Source organism: Melanerpes formicivorus, unplaced genomic scaffold, assembly GCF_026170545.1.
Source record: "Melanerpes formicivorus ecotype bairdi unplaced genomic scaffold, bMelFor1.0.p_v2 SCAF_3, whole genome shotgun sequence".
Taxonomy (NCBI): Eukaryota; Metazoa; Chordata; class Aves; order Piciformes; family Picidae; genus Melanerpes; species Melanerpes formicivorus.
Window position 1 is genome coordinate 42,357,519 of NW_027142355.1, and position 16,778 is coordinate 42,374,296.

General features: G+C 42.5%; 1 protein-coding gene across 4 annotated transcripts in view; it reads left to right on the forward strand.

The window, feature by feature from the left end:
• The window catches only part of SCUBE1 (signal peptide, CUB domain and EGF like domain containing 1), a 226,197-nt gene that overhangs the window by 161,992 nt on the left and 47,427 nt on the right, over nucleotides 1-16,778 (forward strand). For all 4 annotated transcript variants that reach the window (XM_068170772.1, XM_068170778.1, XM_068170786.1 and 1 more), the window contains one exon: nucleotides 14,075-14,197. In XM_068170772.1, the coding sequence (XP_068026873.1) occupies nucleotides 14,075-14,197 (123 nt within the window). The remainder of the gene's footprint in view (nucleotides 1-14,074; nucleotides 14,198-16,778) is intronic.

Genomic DNA, 16,778 nt, shown 5'->3' on the forward strand with positions numbered 1-16,778 from the left:
AATCTGGTTTATATCAAATGTCAATAAAATAGGAGCGGGGGAAATTGTTGTGGAGAAAATTTTAGCATGCAATATGTACAGGTAAATGCATGGTCAGTAGGAAGAGTACTTCAGCAGGAGATGGCTCTGCTTTGTAGAAGCTGAACAATTATGTTTTGTCTCTGGTTCTTTCTCCCTTATATATATATATGTGGGGTGTCCCTGCCCATGGCAGGGGGGTTGGAACTAGATGATCCTTGTGGTCCCTTCCAACCCTGACTGATACTATGATACTATGATACTGTGATATTGCTTACCTGATCTCACAGTGCAATATGAGCAACAGTGATATCCGTGATTCAGCTAGAGGAACTTTTAGGTGTACTAATGGTGGCTGGGACAAAAATCCATTAACCTTTTGCTGGTCTTTAAAAGTCAGTCTCAAACTCAAGTCTTCCCTCAGCTGGGTTTGCACACAGTGGAGAATGTTCTTTTTTCCCATCACCTTTCCTATCAACTTGGATCTTATTAAGCCAAACCATGGAAGTTTTTGTCATCTAAGAGAAGAGACACATCCCAGACAGAGTTAGTTACTTACTCTCCCTCTAATTAATGCTGTCTAATTTCTCTCACCATTGTAACAGGGTGCTCCCAGCTTGATGCCAGATTCATTTGGTACTGTTGAATACTGTGCTACACATGACAAAACAGTGTAGTTCATTTTCTGACATGCCTACCACATCATCCCACAGATGCCATCAAATGCAGCAGAAAAGGAGCCAGAAAATTAAAAGACACAGTGTCCCAAGGTGCTTATTGCTTCCTACCACCTGTTAGTGTTCCCTGCATTGTGCATATCAGGGTCTCCCTAGCTTTACTCCTTGCTGTTTTCTGTGCATCCGTCCTGCAGTGCCCTTTCCATGCATCCAGATGTATTCTGTCCTTGGTGAGAGGATTCATCAGTTTAGCATTTTAATTAAATACAATTTATGTAGCTGATAAAGCAGGAGACTAATTTGCAAAATACTTGTGGCATTCAAGAGGAGTGAAGTCAGACTAGATTAGATTTAGCACAGATTTCTGAAGATTGTTTAAATCCAGCTGCCAAACTGGATCAAACAATAAAGGGCTCGTCTGCCTGAGGGAGACAAGCTAAGCAAGGGAGCATTCTTCTTCTAAGACTTACAGTAGAGAAGGACTGGGAAGGACAGCAAAAGACATCTGAAAGAGACAGGGCCTTTCTTTGTGGGTTCTTCAAGTAATTAGTTAGAGCAAGGGGAAGTGCCACAGGCTTCTGGAATCATGTAAAATGCAGGACCACGTGTTTGATGTGCTCCATCTCTGCCTCGGGTATCTAACAGTGAAACTGTGTCCCCAAGGCACTCTTGTGCTCCAGGATAATGCAGCTTCCCAGCACCATACCCACAGACATGGTGGAACTGTGAGGGGTGCAGCATTTTTCTGCCAAATGAGAGAGCAAACACAATTTTTATGCAGGAGAAGATAAGCATAAGTGGATTTCTAAGGGGCATGAGCAAAAGCTCGGTCTCAAATATGGCTTTTCCATAAACATCCATAAAGTACAACCTAAAACTGCACTGCCTGATGAATATTTTGTTACAGCAAGATGTGTATTATTTTTAGCTAATTTTCCATTTTACATAATTTTCATAGGTCAGCTTGAAAGGGATTTTGAGGAGGCAGATACTCAGCTGGGCTAAAGCTTCAGTGGGTTTAGTAACAATGTTACATCGCCATCAGCAGTGGCTAAATACAGCCATATGAATTCACATGCATGAATAAATCTTTGCCAAGCCCAAGTGATCTTATGGACATGTATTTAGGAGACAGAAAGGTACTGCACCTTGGGGTGCAACATAGGGCATGTTATTTGCTGTGCAAAACTAAGTAAGCCCTTCTGAGCCCTCTGGCATATTGTTTAACTAGAGCAGTGTTATGCGGGGGTTATGTGGCTGGATGCTGTTTAGGCAAACATATCTTCTTCCTGCTGTCTCATTGTCATGGTTACCCAGCAATGTGGTGTGCTCTCTACTTCCTTGAAACAGGCTCCCATCTTTTTGCATTCAGATGCAGCAAAGAAATGTGGCACTTACATGCTTAAAAACTTGACTGTGCTGCAGTGGGAGCAGCAGAAATGCCCCAGTGTTAAAAGGTTCATCCAGTAACACAACTCTGTAACCTCTCTTATCACTAAGCAATCTAGAAGTAGAGCAGGGGCATAGGGACTTCAGAACGATGTCAAAGGACTGAATCAAAGCTTACTGAAATGAAAGGCAAATTTTGCATTGGCTTTATTAGGTTGATGTAGGCATTGCTCTTTTGTATGTTTCTTAGGGGTAGTCTGTGACAGCAGGAAAATGCATCTTAAATGGTTTTTTAATGCCAAAACAAGTAGTGAACTGCTGAAAATTAACTAGATTGTGAAAATGGAATTGTTTCTGTGAGGAGCAAGTTTGGTACAAGAAGGAGGTCCAATGAAGCAAAATATGTCAGGTTTCATTAAATAGAAACCAAAAGGTTTCATTAAATTAATTGCTTAAAATCGGTGCTTGACATCACTTTGGTACTAGCTGGAGGCTTTCCTCTCTTTTCATTCAGAACACACTAACACAAAGTGAAAAGCTCACAATGAATAGTTTAACTGGCCAATTTGGCTTCATTTCCTGGCTACAGAATATCTGTGAACAGTTATGATTTCCTCCATCATTCCATTAGCTGAAATCACTTAACATTTGTTTAAGGTTTTTTTCTCCAAGTTGGCTTAAATTGCCTAAAGCTTCCCGAATTGCATCATGTCTGGTGAAATCAATTCACAGGACACTGAAAAGGTTTCTTCTTTTTTTCAGAAGCTTGAGGTTGTTTTTATTGCTTATTGTTGGAAAGAGGCAGTTGTTAATCTGGTTGCACCAACTATTAGTTTGCTTGAATTGGGATACTACGCTCGTGGTTGTTTGACTAAGTTTCAAAGTGGTTTATTTTCTTCACTGCTTAAGTGGGGAAGTTACTGCATAGGAGGAATTACCTATGATGAACTTGGAGTTCATTTGGTTAACACACTTGATCAACTTGACTTTTTTTTCACATGCCAGTAAAAGTGTGACAGTAAAATATATCCCTGTGCAAGATAGCCTCTGTAAAACACATCAAATGGTTTTAGTTGGGAAAATTCTCTGAGATCAAGTCCAACTATGGACCTGACACCATCATGGCCGTTAAACCACATCCCAAAGTGCCCTTTCTGCATGGTTTTAGAACACTTCCAGGAGTGCTGGCTCCACCACCTCCCTGGACAGCCTGTTCCAATTCTTGACTGCTCTTTCAGGAAACATTTTTTTCTTAATATCCAAGCTAAACCTCACCTGGCAAAACCTGAGGTCATTTCTTCTCACTCTATCATTTCATACTAGGGAGAACAGACTGGCCCCAACTTCATTCCAGCCTCCTTTCAGGTAGTTGTATAGAGCAAGTCATCGTTCAGCCTGTTTCTCTCCAGACTAAACAATCACCCTTCCCTCAGCTGCTTCTCAGAGGAGTTGCTCTCCATCATCAGTCAAGTTTATATGAAGGCAGATAGAACTTTATTGGCACATGTAACCACACTTTTCACATCATATAAGTGTCTTAATGCCTTCAGAATCCAGTCTATAGGTTTGGAGCAGGTGTTCTGAACTAATATTTGTCTCACCTAAGAGACAAATGCAAGATGCAAATGACTAAACTTTTTCTAAGTTCTTGTTTGGGCACTGTGCTAGTGTTCTTCCTTAGCTGTGAACACACCTCCCTTAAAGCAGTAACCAGACCCCAAAATGTTCCTTGGTTACACTGCCACAGCAAACTCTTAGGTTTCTGTCTAAATGAGAGCATTATTTTACCAAAGGTACACATGATATTTTTCACAAACATGTACAAAGCATTTGGGAAGACCTCTCTACCACAGTACGCTGAAAGGCAGCCTGAGTTCCCTGCTTGGAGTAGTAAGTTGTGCAAGGCCCTGTAGGTGATTGGACAGATACATTTCAGGCTTTTTAGGGGGAAATTTCTCACAAATTTCAGAAAATTGAATCTCTGAAGAATTTCAAGTCAAGAACCTCAGAGAAAAAGTTGTCAAGGCCCATACTCCCCTGCCCTGGATGCTGAACCAGAATGCCTGTCCTCTCTGCTGTGCATTAGCTCTAAATGAGCAGCAACTTTGCTTTTGGATGGTGTGCTTTTTACTTCTCTCAATGTCCCATTCTTTTAAAAAATGGTCAGAATAGGTGACCCCAAGGAAAAATAAATACATCAGCCTTGATAATTCCTGATGGTATTAGAGGTCCTATATCATATAGCTAAGCTACCTACCTCCTCTCGCCCAGCCTTAAAGATATGTGTATAGGGAACTAACAGGAAACAGCTGGCACAGTATGGACTCGTATACTAGTGCAATAATGTGCTCCTAAGCACACACATCTCAGCCTGTAGGGTACAGCTTCCAAGTGAGTTACTCACTGTGTTCCCTTCAAGAGGTTGGCCAGTGATGACTAAATGATCTCAACAATAAACATTAAATATTCTTTTTCAAAAGTGGGTGTAAGTAGAGTGGTGCCAGGAGGTGTTCCTGGCTCACATCTGAACGTCACTGCAGGACAGAATTCCAGCCTTGCTCTGCTTTCCTTCTACCTTCTGTGTCCCTCTCTCAGAAAAACATCCTACTGCAGAGGAATCAAACTTCCTTGATTTTTATCATCAGCAGGCCATAGCCTGTTTGTCAAAGCCAGTCCACAAGCTCTCTGGAGCCAGGGGACAGAGTTTTAGAAGCTGGTTGTTAAAGTATGTGTCATCTCCTAAGAACCGTTAAGTGTCTGTTGAAGTGGTTTATTTTAAGCCATTCTTTCTCCCTGATGGCTTTCTCCCTGCTTCTCATCAACTTAAACCAAGAGTAAACTTCCCACTAGTCAAATTAAGATCTAGTTTTCATAATTCATTACACAGCAGCTCTGCTTCCATCAGAACCCTTACAGGACTCTACTTTCAAGCAACAGCTTACCTTCCCAGTCTTTGTAAGCAGAAATAAGTGCAATATAAACACCATTTGAGTTTGCTACTCTGTACACATAAGCAAAGAGTTATCAGAAAGTAGATCAGATATCAGCAAAGCCACTACAACCACAACTCAAACCAAACACCACCTTTGTCTTCTCCATGCTGAGCACAAGGCATATAAAAACCTTGTGGCCGAAGTCCATCTTTTCTTCCTAAAACCAAGAAAACATTAAATACAAACCCCCCTTACATCTTTGCATGCATACATTGTGTGACAGAGTAGAGGACAGGCAGAGGGATGTCTTCACCCTGCATGAGAAGTTAGCAGTGAATAAATTCATGACCATGAGACTGATGTTCATGATGAACATGATAATGAAAATGTGGGTCCTCCAGTACTGGGACTAGTGCCTTTGCAAGAAACCAAGAGAGTCCCTTTCTGTGTATGTGTGACACACAGATCAGACATGCAATTAAATGTTCAGTTAAAAGAGCTGAATTTTCTTCAGATTGCTTTCTGGCACACAAGTTCTGACCACATTCCAGTGTTTCTGCATGGGTAGAGTGTCAGCAGCTCACATGCCATTTTCAGGGAGCAAGCATATAGCTTCTTGCAAAACAATAGATGCAGCTGCCTAATAAACAAACAGAACCAGAAAAAAAGGCAAGGAAGGAAAGGAAAAAAGCCACAGCACAACCCCCCCAGTATTCCATGACAAGAGACTTAGGGCTTTTGCCTAAAAGCCAGTAGCCATGTTCTGTGCTTGAGCACAGCCCACACTTTATATCCCCTTTGGGAAAGCACTGTGAAGATCGTGTTCTAGCATAGCTCCCTAAATACTCCTGCAGGGAATTCTTCAGCATATGACTCAGCCATGTGCACGGGCTGTGCTGCAGAGATCGCAGGGAGACTTGTAGGTGGTGCAAGAAGGTGCAAAGGAAATTTTCCAAATTTAATTGATAGGACTGACAAATGGAAGACTAAAGCCTAAAGGGAATATCAAATAACAGAGATACTTTTGAGGTTGGTTTTGATTTTGTAGGACTTAGGCAAGATGCAAGACTGTGTTGATAAAAAACCCTCATAAAGATCAGCATTGAGAGAGGGAAAGCTGAGTAACTGATGGAAAAGCAGTGGTTAAGTTTGGCTTATCAAAACAGCTGCTTGTTTTAGAAGAGAGAGACAAGAGCAGGAAATCAGACCACGGCATGAATTCCCTCATAACTGTAAAAACCCTCTTCAAAATAGCCACCTAAATGTGGATTAAAGAAGCAAATATTAAGGCTTGTCTGCAAGAATCTTATTGCTGAGGCCACAGTTGGGTTTTGTCATTACTTGAACATTACCAAGCCTCCAGATAAAGAACAAGGTCAACTCAATAACAGCATCTGGTAAGCAGCTGCAGCATCTCAGTAGAAGACTCCATGTCATGACCAGAGAGTGGCCATAGTCCTCTGGCCCATCTCTACTGCCCTGGAAACAACTTTATTGTCTCAAGGCTTGATAAGACTGGCAGGTGACTCAGAATCAGCATTCTGGTTTTTTCCCCCCACTTTTTAAAGAAGAGGGAGTTGACTGCTGTTGGTGCAGAGGCAAATCTGGCATGTAATGACAGTGTCTGATTGAGTGGCAGAGTGAGGCACAGAGAGAGAAAAGGGGTCGGTAGAGTTGGTGGTGATGTAGGAGAGACAGAAAGATTCTGGTCACCAGCAGAAAATATGTGGGAATGGGCAGCAAGAAAACAACAGAAATTTTGTGGTGTTCAATGTCTGCAAGTTTGATGTCTGCAGGAAGCCCAAGGAGGGAACTGGGAAAGTGAGCAATTGGACACTGAGTGATGGCAGTGTGTCGACTGGGCACAGGAACAGAGGATTTTAGATACGTAGACATAATGTATGTGAGCAAAAATGGTATTGTAAACCCGTGGGATTTCAAAACTTGAGAGGAAATGCAAGGTTTAGATAGCATCACAGATGAAATTTGTCAGAAAGAAGAAAATTAAATGGAAGAAGAAAAAAACCAAGAAGAAGAAGAGGGGGCAGGGAGCAGAATCCACTAAAGAAAACCATGGCTAACATCTGCTATCGAACTGTTGCTGCAATTTGTCAATCCAGAACGTGTGTGGAACTTTCCCTGCCCCTTCCCTGGCTTTGAGGGGATCGTCTTGCTTCTCTTTTCTTTCCAGATCAGACACACAGTTCCCGTGCCTGCTGTAGACTCGTTCATGACAGACAAATAGAGCATAACGGATTATCTTCCATTAAAAAATTGTACACTTGGGTCTGCTGCCATGAAGCTCATTCACTCTCAGTCCCTCCCAAGGGTTCTATCTATCCACACAAAATAAATTCATGTGTACTAAGGCAGGGCTTTTTCATGACTAGGCAATATCCCTGTTCCCTGGAAACTTGCAGTTGTTATTTGTCTTTGTGAACCTCCCCTTTGAAAATGCCAAATCCTTTAAATTAATGCTTGGGAGAGTTATATTTTGCATTTCAGTTGTTGAAAAGACCTTGCATTTATTCAACAGTATAAAGCTCCCTGAGGATCAGCAAGCACAGTTTATTATGTAAGAGCGTGCTGTGCTTTCTGTGACTTGGGAGTTGACTGCTCACAGAATCACAGCCACCAACATTCAAACGTTTTCTCATTCTTGCGTTATTGTGCCTTTCATCATAAAATACAGATGGCTTTTCATATGGGTAGATCCTGCTTTCAGTGGTGCATTGGTGTAGAACAGATCACTGGGTGCTTGGAGTAAGCTCTTCAAAACGTTTGGGAGGGTGATTTCTTTTTGCGGGCAGTCAGATTTCTTTGATTCATCATCAGCTGGGAAGCATAAGAGTTATCATTCACTCCTGTTCAGCTCTCCTCTCATAGGAAAGGCAGCATGGCTGCAATGGGAGTTTGGAGAGAGCATCAGTAGCTTTTACTGTCCTTAATACTGGTTTTGGTTTTATTTAATCAAACATTTTAGAAGCAAACTGAGACTCTCAGAAAGAAGCACACAGCCTTCCTGAGCAGGTAGTAATCCCCAGGAGGCAAACTAGGAGTAATGCTAAGTCTAGGGATTCTTGTGCATAGTCCATAGTGCACAGACTGATTGCTTGACCCTGTGCTCTTCATCGAGCTTGTATGGAAAAACTGAGTACTGTAAAAGTAATGGCTTAGTTTATAGTGAGAACCAGTACAAAGAAAATGCCCAGGGATGTCAGCTCCTTAGTTTTATCTGATTTGTACTTTAAGAAACCTTTCATTAGCTCCTGTACTGTTGGTACCCTATAGTGTGTAACCCTCAGCAACCCATGTGGTTCTACTGTCTCAGCTTCTCCTGCATAAAACACAAGAACATTAAACCCAGAATCATCATGGTCATAGTGGCTGTGTGAACAATAAAGGTAGACAAGAAGTCAGCCCAACAAGTCTATACAGTTCTGTACCACCATTTTTATTACCACCATTTTACCCCCAGCCTCCAGGTCTCCTTAACTTCTCCCAGGCAACCATCACCAGAACAAGAGGACACAGTCCCAAGCTGCGCCAGGGGAAGTTTAGGCTGGAGGTGAGGAGAAAGTTCTTCACTGAGAGAGTGATTGGTCATTGGGATGTGCTGCCCAGGGAGGTGGTGGAGTCCCCATCCCTGGAGATGTTCCAGAGGGGATTGGATGTGGCACTTGGTGCCATGGTCTAGTCATGAGGTCTGTGGTGACAGGTTGGACTCGATGATCCTGGAGGTCCCTTCCAGCCTTGGTGATACTGTGAGACTGTACCTTACACGGTGCTTCACTTAGGTGGCAGTTGGTACCATCTGATGTATCTTCCACATACTTGCTACAATAGTGCAGGTAGGAGCCTTACCTGCACGCTTGTTCCCGCCTCTCCGGTGTTCTATGAGAGGCATGGTGATTGATGGAGTGTTACAGTAGGAGGAAAACTAGCTCTATTTCTGCATTTTCTGAGCTCCCTGTGGCTTTTTGTTTGGTTTTTTGTGGGTTGTGTTGTTTGGGGTTTTTTCAGGGAGGAAGTGGGTTTTGTATTCATCTCAACCCAGACAGTAGAAGAGTCCTATTGGCGCATTTCTTTGTCTGCAGTTCACATTCTGCTGTTACAGCCTGGGACAGCTTGGGCCGCTGTTTGGGTTTGTAAGCACTGCACTAACATGTTTTGAAGTGTAAAAAAGAATCTAGTGTTCAGCAAAAAATTCAAATGAAAATCCTTTCTTTTCACATCAGATTTACTAAATCCCTTCCCTTTTCACAAATGAGAAATCAGAGCCTAAACTACTCTGACAGCAGTTCTAAGTTTTTCACTTCCAAAGCTTTTTGTGTTTTATAAATCTAATTAACTGTAATAAGAAAATAATAGGACATAATGTTTGTTTTAGGAGGTGATTGAGCTTTTGGCAGCCTGGCAGACTCTTTTATTGATTGGTTGGTGGATAATGTCAGAGTGGATATGTCCTGGAGGAGAATATCTGACACCTAAATCCATATGTGACAGATTGCCACCTGTGTTGGAAGACAAGTTTCTTGACAGAATTACAAAGACAACAGGTGAAAATGGAGAAAGTGACATGAGGGAAATGTGTTGAAACCTGCCCCGACATTTCCATGCTCCAAGAGCATTTACACAAAGCTCTCTATTTTGCAGGCAGCTTGTTTGCAGGACGAGGGAGATTAAATTTTAATTACACTCATTCCTGTCTGCCCAGTTGAATTTGAACTCTGTTAATTAGGAAAGTGCTTTGCCCCACGACCTAGCCATAAAGCTAATTAAACAAAGGATCTTCATTTGCCACTTAGTGGAACTTCAGTTCAGTCATTATGATCATGCATTACAGTTAATTAGCACTGTAGAAGGGAAAATGAGAATGTTCCTGAAGTGCAAAGCTCAGATTAGAGGTGCTGTATGTCTGTCTTCATTCTGTAGCTCTCTTATTCAGGAAAGCCACACATCATCCTACCTGCTTCAGTTTCACATTTGTTAAAGGAGAATCAATTCAATTCACCTCTCCTGCAGAAGTGTTGTGTAGGTTTAACATAGTTAAGCTGACAAGATGCTGGCCTTTGAAGTCCTCAAGTAGAAAAGACTGCATAAATAGGATTATTACACCCCGAAACAGGCAAAACATGCTAGAGACAATGAGCTACATGAGCAGGGAAGTCACAGGTGAAGTGGTGGAACAGCACACAGTCATCCTAAAGACAGTTCTGCTCACGTTCGTAGAACCTGCCAGGGCAAAACGGTACCAACATGGCAGACTCAGAAGCTCAGACCACAAACAACTGCAATTTGCCAAAAAACGTTGACAGTAAACACCTTTGAATCAAAATGCTTTTTCAAGTATAGTAATCCATCTCAAAGTATTGATATGAAAATATCAAGCAATAATTATCAATAACCTGTTATCATAGAACTGTAGCATGGCTTAGGCTGGAAGCTATGAGCAGGGATGCCTCTCAGGACAAAGTCAAAACCCCATCCAACCAGGTCTTCAACATCTCCAGGGAGGGGTTATCTACAACCTCTCTGGACAATCCATTCCAGAGTGTTGCCACTCTTCTAGTGAAGAGTTTCTTCCTAAGATCCAATCTAAACCTATTCTCCTTCAATTTAAATCCATTTTGAGTTTGAAAATAGCTACAAAGAATGAGCATTTTAAAAGAGTTCTTCACGGAGAGAGTCATTGGTCATTGGAATGTGCTGCCCAGGGAGGTGGTGGAGTCCCCATCCCTGGAGGTGTTCAGGAGGGGATTGGATGTGGCACTTGGTGCCATGGTCTAGTCATGAGGTCTGTGGTGACAGGTTGGACTCGATGATCCTGGAGGTCTCTTCCAACCTTAGTGATATTGTGATACTGTGTGCCAAAACTGTGACTTACTAGCAAATGCTGCGAGGGTCTAGGGGCACCAAAGCAGATCCAGAGAGTAGTCATGCTTAGCTTCTCCAGCAGAGTGCTGTGGAAAGTGAGCCATTCTTATGCAACCTGTATCGTCAGGTGAAATGAAAACTTGAGAACTTATCCCCAGTAACAGTATGGGAATATATGGCTAAACAATTTCAAAGGTGGTAGAGATACCATGATGGATTTCCACTGCGTTTGCTTCCCCCACACACCCCATCAGCAGTCATTCAGTGAAATTCAGACAGGCATTTGACAAAGCTGGGTACCAGTCAGTGTAAAGACAAATGGGGCCTCACCTTCTTACACAGTAGAATCATTTATTTCCACATGACTCGTGACACAAATTATTTATAGCTATGGAAAGAAAAACAGCAGAAATACAGACTTGCTGCAGTCTCTGTGAACCAGTGAGATGTGACACGGTTGGGTACTGCTCTCATCCAAGTGAACTGCAGCAGTGCACTCTCTCCATAGAGTGAAATAATTTTTACATGCCCTGTCAGTCTCACTCTGGCTGTGGAAAGAAATACACTGAAAGCAGAGACATTGGCACTGTTTGTGTTACTTAGGATGTTTTTGCAGCTAACAGTTTCGACCTCTCCTCTGATTTGATGGTTTGATGGTCACACTTTCACAAGGCCAGGTCATGTTATCCAGATAGAAGAAATGAATAAATGCTTTCTCTTCCTGGGGACTCTCCCAGGTTTTGCCCAGATCCTGGCTCAGAATTATTCCAGGGAATTGCTGATGTAAAACTGATATGCTTCATTGTCGGTGGAATTACAATGATTAACCCTCTGAGGCCAGCAGAGTTTCATTTTTGTCCCTTACAGTCTTCAGAGACCCTGAAAAGAAAGTTAATGAGACTGGAATTTGGAATTTAACACATTAAATCCAGGGGCCATCGCTTAAAACATCAATCCTTACTTCAGAATGGTGTTTGACAGGCTGCAAGTAATTTCTGCTTCAAGCAGTCTCAGGCAGCAGAGTAGCCCAAAGGTCATGTTGTTCTTATCATGGGTAAAAGTGATCTTCTTCATGATGGATGACTATTCTGTGTGTTTATGATGCATAATATATTAGTAATTTCATTGACAATTCCATTCCTCCAACAGTTTTGTCAGGGCAAGCTAAACTCTGGTTAGGTGCACTGATGCTGTGCGAAGGGATGGGGCTGTTGTGGTAATCCATCATAAGACTTGTACAGTCCCAGCTGCACATAATTGACAAATGGGAATGCCAGCCTGCAGGAACTGGGCTTGTGTTTCCCTGCAGATCTTGGCCTGTGCTGGTGATCACAGCTGAAACCAAATGGGTTGCTACCTCTGTTCTCATGGTGTTATGTAGAGCAATCCTCAGTGTGTTCTTCACCAGATATACCAGGTTGGGAGCCTAAAATTATCTGCCCTTGGCTAGCCTAATCACCAGTACTGGAGAACCACAGGCAACAAATGTGACTCCTGGTTTCAGATCACTTTGAGAACTTTGTTACTCAAGGCACAAAGGTTTGAACTGACTTTGTGCAAAGCTCTCGGGGCCACCACAGCTTCTACGTACCGTTTTACCCTCGTGCTCTTAACAGAACTGAATACAAACCCTCTGCTCTGCAGAACCAGATGCAAAAGTAATAAGCAGCAGTATTAGTTCAGAGGGTCTCAGAGCAAGTTTGCTTTCTTTTTACTACAAATGCAACTAATAAGCAAAGCTTTATAACAACGCACATTGTTCTTGCTTCTTTGAGTAATACATCCTCTTGAGTAGATTTCTGTCAATGTCAGTGCAGCAAAGTGACCTTTAGAAAAGGATGAATTTGCCTCTTGGCTGTTAAAATTCCTAGGTTTGCATCCTCCCTCCTCTTGCTGCTGTTTATATTTTACATGCAGCAGCACGGTAAGAGCCATACCACTCTCCAGTTCAAAAATGGATGAATGACATCCACTGTAAATTCCAACCATTTCAAACTGTGCCTTCATTCAACAGCATCGTGCTGTCCTTGATGAATTCCCATCTTCAGACAATAGCTCTTTTTGGCACCCCCATTTGTATTTTGCAAGGTTTGCTTTTTACATGGCCAACTCTTACCTCAAAGCTTCAAAGCTTTTGCAGCAACAGGTTTTGCACTAGGAAACATTTCTCTTCACTTGTCTTTCTGAAAGATCTTGTTTACAGTTTCAGAAATGGGCAGCCAACAATCTGTGTCGTGTTACTTCTGCACTCAGTGCATCCTTAAAAAGAGCTTTTCTTGGCATTTGTCTATTCCAAATAAATGCAGGTCCATGGTTTTGTAATTGAGGGGAAATGGGAAGATGTCCTGTATTTCACATGAGGCTCTGTGGCCTCTTGTATACTTATTGCACAAGCTCTTATGGGTTGGAAAAGGGACTGGTCATTCCAGCTCTTCAGTTCCTTTGGGAGAAGTTATAAGTAGGAGGGATTAGAATCACCAATGTCACATTCAGAAGCAAAGCTTTATCAAGTTTCATCAATTCACATCACAGGCACTATTTAAAGTAAGAGCCATTGATCCCACCCTTAACACATGTATATGGCTTGCAAATAGAAGCAATAGGTGCTCTGCCTTCGGAACAACTGAAGCAGCAGCGCTTCGCATGCACTCACAGGTGCTCTTCTGTTACATTAGTGACACTGTGTTCGTCACAAACAAACTACCATGCAATGCTGATTACAAACAAATGTGCTTGTGGAAGGGTAATGGAAGCCTTTTCACATTTGAAATATCTTTTACTTTGTATTTGTTGCTATTTCCTTTTTTTTCATGTGTTCCAGGGTTTTGATAGTTCCTGTGTAAAGTAAGGGATTCATGTCTTACACAGACTGAAGTGTTCTGTCAGGCAGACTACTACTTCTATGAAAAAGCTTCTCTGAATGTTCATCAACATCACTGTGCCTCAGCTTGGGTCGTGAGGTGATTCCAGTCCTGAGAGAAATCTCTCTCTCCAGAGCAGCCCAGCCCACAGCTGCTCTGTAAGCCTTTTGAGAAAGGTGTGGGAAGGGATACATCTGACCAGCCTGCTTCTTAACAGAGACAGTGGCCGCCTTGGGAATCTGAATCAAGTCCTACACTCCTGTCCTGAGCTACTGAATTACTGTTGTGACAAAAAAATGTCTTCATTCATTCTTTGCAGACATTGATGAGTGCCTGGTAAACAATGGTGGCTGTGACCATTTCTGCCGAAACACAGTTGGCAGCTTCGAGTGCAGCTGCCAGAAGGGCTACAAGCTGCTCACAGATGAACGGACCTGCCAAGGTAACACTGCATTCAGTTTGCTGTTTGTATAACAAGGATGTTATTTTCAATGGGGTGTGTTTGTTTATTAGGTTGGTTGTCTTACAGGCTTTAATCATAGCTTCATAGGAAGTAAAGTTATAAAAGACCTACCAAATTTTCATTCTTGGAGGTGTTGTCAGAAGATCTTTTTTGTTAATGTTTTTCTCAGTGGTAGAAATGCCAATGTCCTGCCAAAGTGCAGAAATCCATGTGTATGTAGTGGAACAGCCTCAGGCTGTTCAAATCCTCCAGTTTGCCATGATCTTAATGGGACAGAGGCTGATCTTGCTTATACCATCGCTGTTTAGAGTGCCTCAGTGGAATAGAGCATTTTCAACTTTTAAGCTGAAAAAAAGGGTCTCATTTGTAAGCTCACCTTTTCCTGATGGAATCTGCCTATGGAGGTGTTTGGCAAGAGCTCATATGAAGTGTGGTGTTTTACTGCTTGCTGTATGTGTCCTGATTTGTTCCGTCTTCTACAACTAAAGGAGCACATGCCCATTTCCGGCATCAGTACTGACCACGTGCCCTTGGAGAATTTGCAGTCTAAGGACTTGAGTTCTGTAACTTTACTCTTTAAAAGCCTCCTACAAAGGCATGAAAGATGAGCATGCATCAGTGGAGGGGGAAGAGGAAGGAGAACAAATGTATTTAATTGACATTTTGGCAGAAGTTTTTGAGGCCGGAGTTCGGAATCAATACGGACGGCCAGTATGATCTAAGTATTGTTCAGCTCAGCTAAGGAGCCTCTGCAGCTTCTGCAGACACACAGGCTCACAGAGCATAGTTGGCATAGCTCCACTGGTTCCCCACAATTGTCCTACTGCTGTACATTATTGGTTAAACTGCTGATATCCCGCGAAGTTGTTGATCAACATCTGCATCCTGTTATGCCAAGATCATTCTCTGTTTACAGCTAGCAGTGCTTTGTTTTAGTTACAGGCTGCTAGCACAGCACTGTTTTGCTGAACTGCTAGTTACTTCTACACTTCTGCTAAGCATGGCCTACCACCGTATCAAGCTCTAAGCTTATATTAGCAGATTGCTCACACTACTCATTGCTATGATTGCCACAGAAGTTGCCTTGGTATTAGTACATACGTATTTGCATGGGTTTTGAACACCTAAGTGTCATGAAGTCTAAAGCAGCATTCGTATTTCAGAGCTGCTTCGTTCATCAACAAAAGAGAAACCAAGGTCTGAGTATGCATTTATATATTTCTTGTAATTTCCATTACAACTCATTGGTACTTCTGTCAACTGAAAAGCCTGTTCCACCCTGATTGCACTGTCTCCTTTGCCTCTAATCACACAAGTTTGGTAAAAATGGAGGCCAGGATGGGAAAACCTGAGAGTGGCATAGTTAGTGCTTCATGACGAGGCAGGAATAGCATGGCAGGATAATGTCAGACAAGGGTATGATGTCAGGTTTTGAGGTACCTGATAAAAATAGGGACAAAGTGTTAAATGTTTGCTTTATGATGTGTTTAGAGACAGGCAGGAATACTTCCTGGTTCATTAATGTCATATGTCATAACACACTCTCACTGTGATGTCAGGTGCAGGTTTTACCACTGAAATAATTGTAATTACAGAGAAGGGCTATGAGGATGAGCAGAGGGCTGGAGCACCTCTCCTTTGGAGACAGACTGAGAGAGGGGGGGCTGTTCAGTCTGGAGAAGAAAAGGCTCTGAGGAGACCTTATTGTGGCCTTCCAGTATCTAAAGGGGCCCTACAAGAAAGCTGGGGAGGGACTTTTTAGGGTGGCAGGTAATTATAGGACTAAGGGGAATGGAGAAATGGGTAGATTCAGATTAGATGTTAGAAAGTTCTTCACCATGTGGGTGGTGAGACACTGGAACAAGTTGCCCAGGGAGGTGGTAGCAGCCCTATCCCTGGAGGTTTTTAAGGCCAGGCTGGATGTGACTCTGAGCAACCTGATCTAGCATGAGGTGTCCCTGCCCATGGCAGCAGGGGTGGAACTAGCTGATCTTTGAGCTCCCTTCCAACCCTGACAAGTCTATGATTCTGTGACTGTGAAAAACTCAAGAGAAAAGTGAAGCCCTGCATTCTTGTTAGGCAAGAGCTGGTTCAAAATGGTTTTGTTGATTATGCAGAGACTTAGCAATAGGCTGCAAAAGCTACCTGTAAATAATCAGACATCTGTCATGATAATGGGAAACTAGAAGCAGCTCTGTGAAGGTTGCTCAGCTGAGTCTTGTCTCTTTGTGTGCCTGGGTTACTGAATGAGCAAATCACATGTAAAATCCATTTGTCTTCAGCAACTCTGAAGCTTGCTGCTTGTTTGGTGCCACCAGGTAGCCACCCTGCATGTAGAGTGCTTGTGTAAGCAGTCCTCACATTTGTAAAGGGCATCAGGATTTTCTTCATTTGCCTGTTTACAGCTATACTATTTTTAGCCCTGGCTGCAAAGAAAACCATTGTCAATCACAGACTATGTCTGCCAGGGAGTGGTTCTCACACTGTGGCTTCTTGTTAGACAAGGAGAATGTAGGGGTTTCCTTTCCCCTCCCTTGCATTCCAGCAATTTTAAAGACAA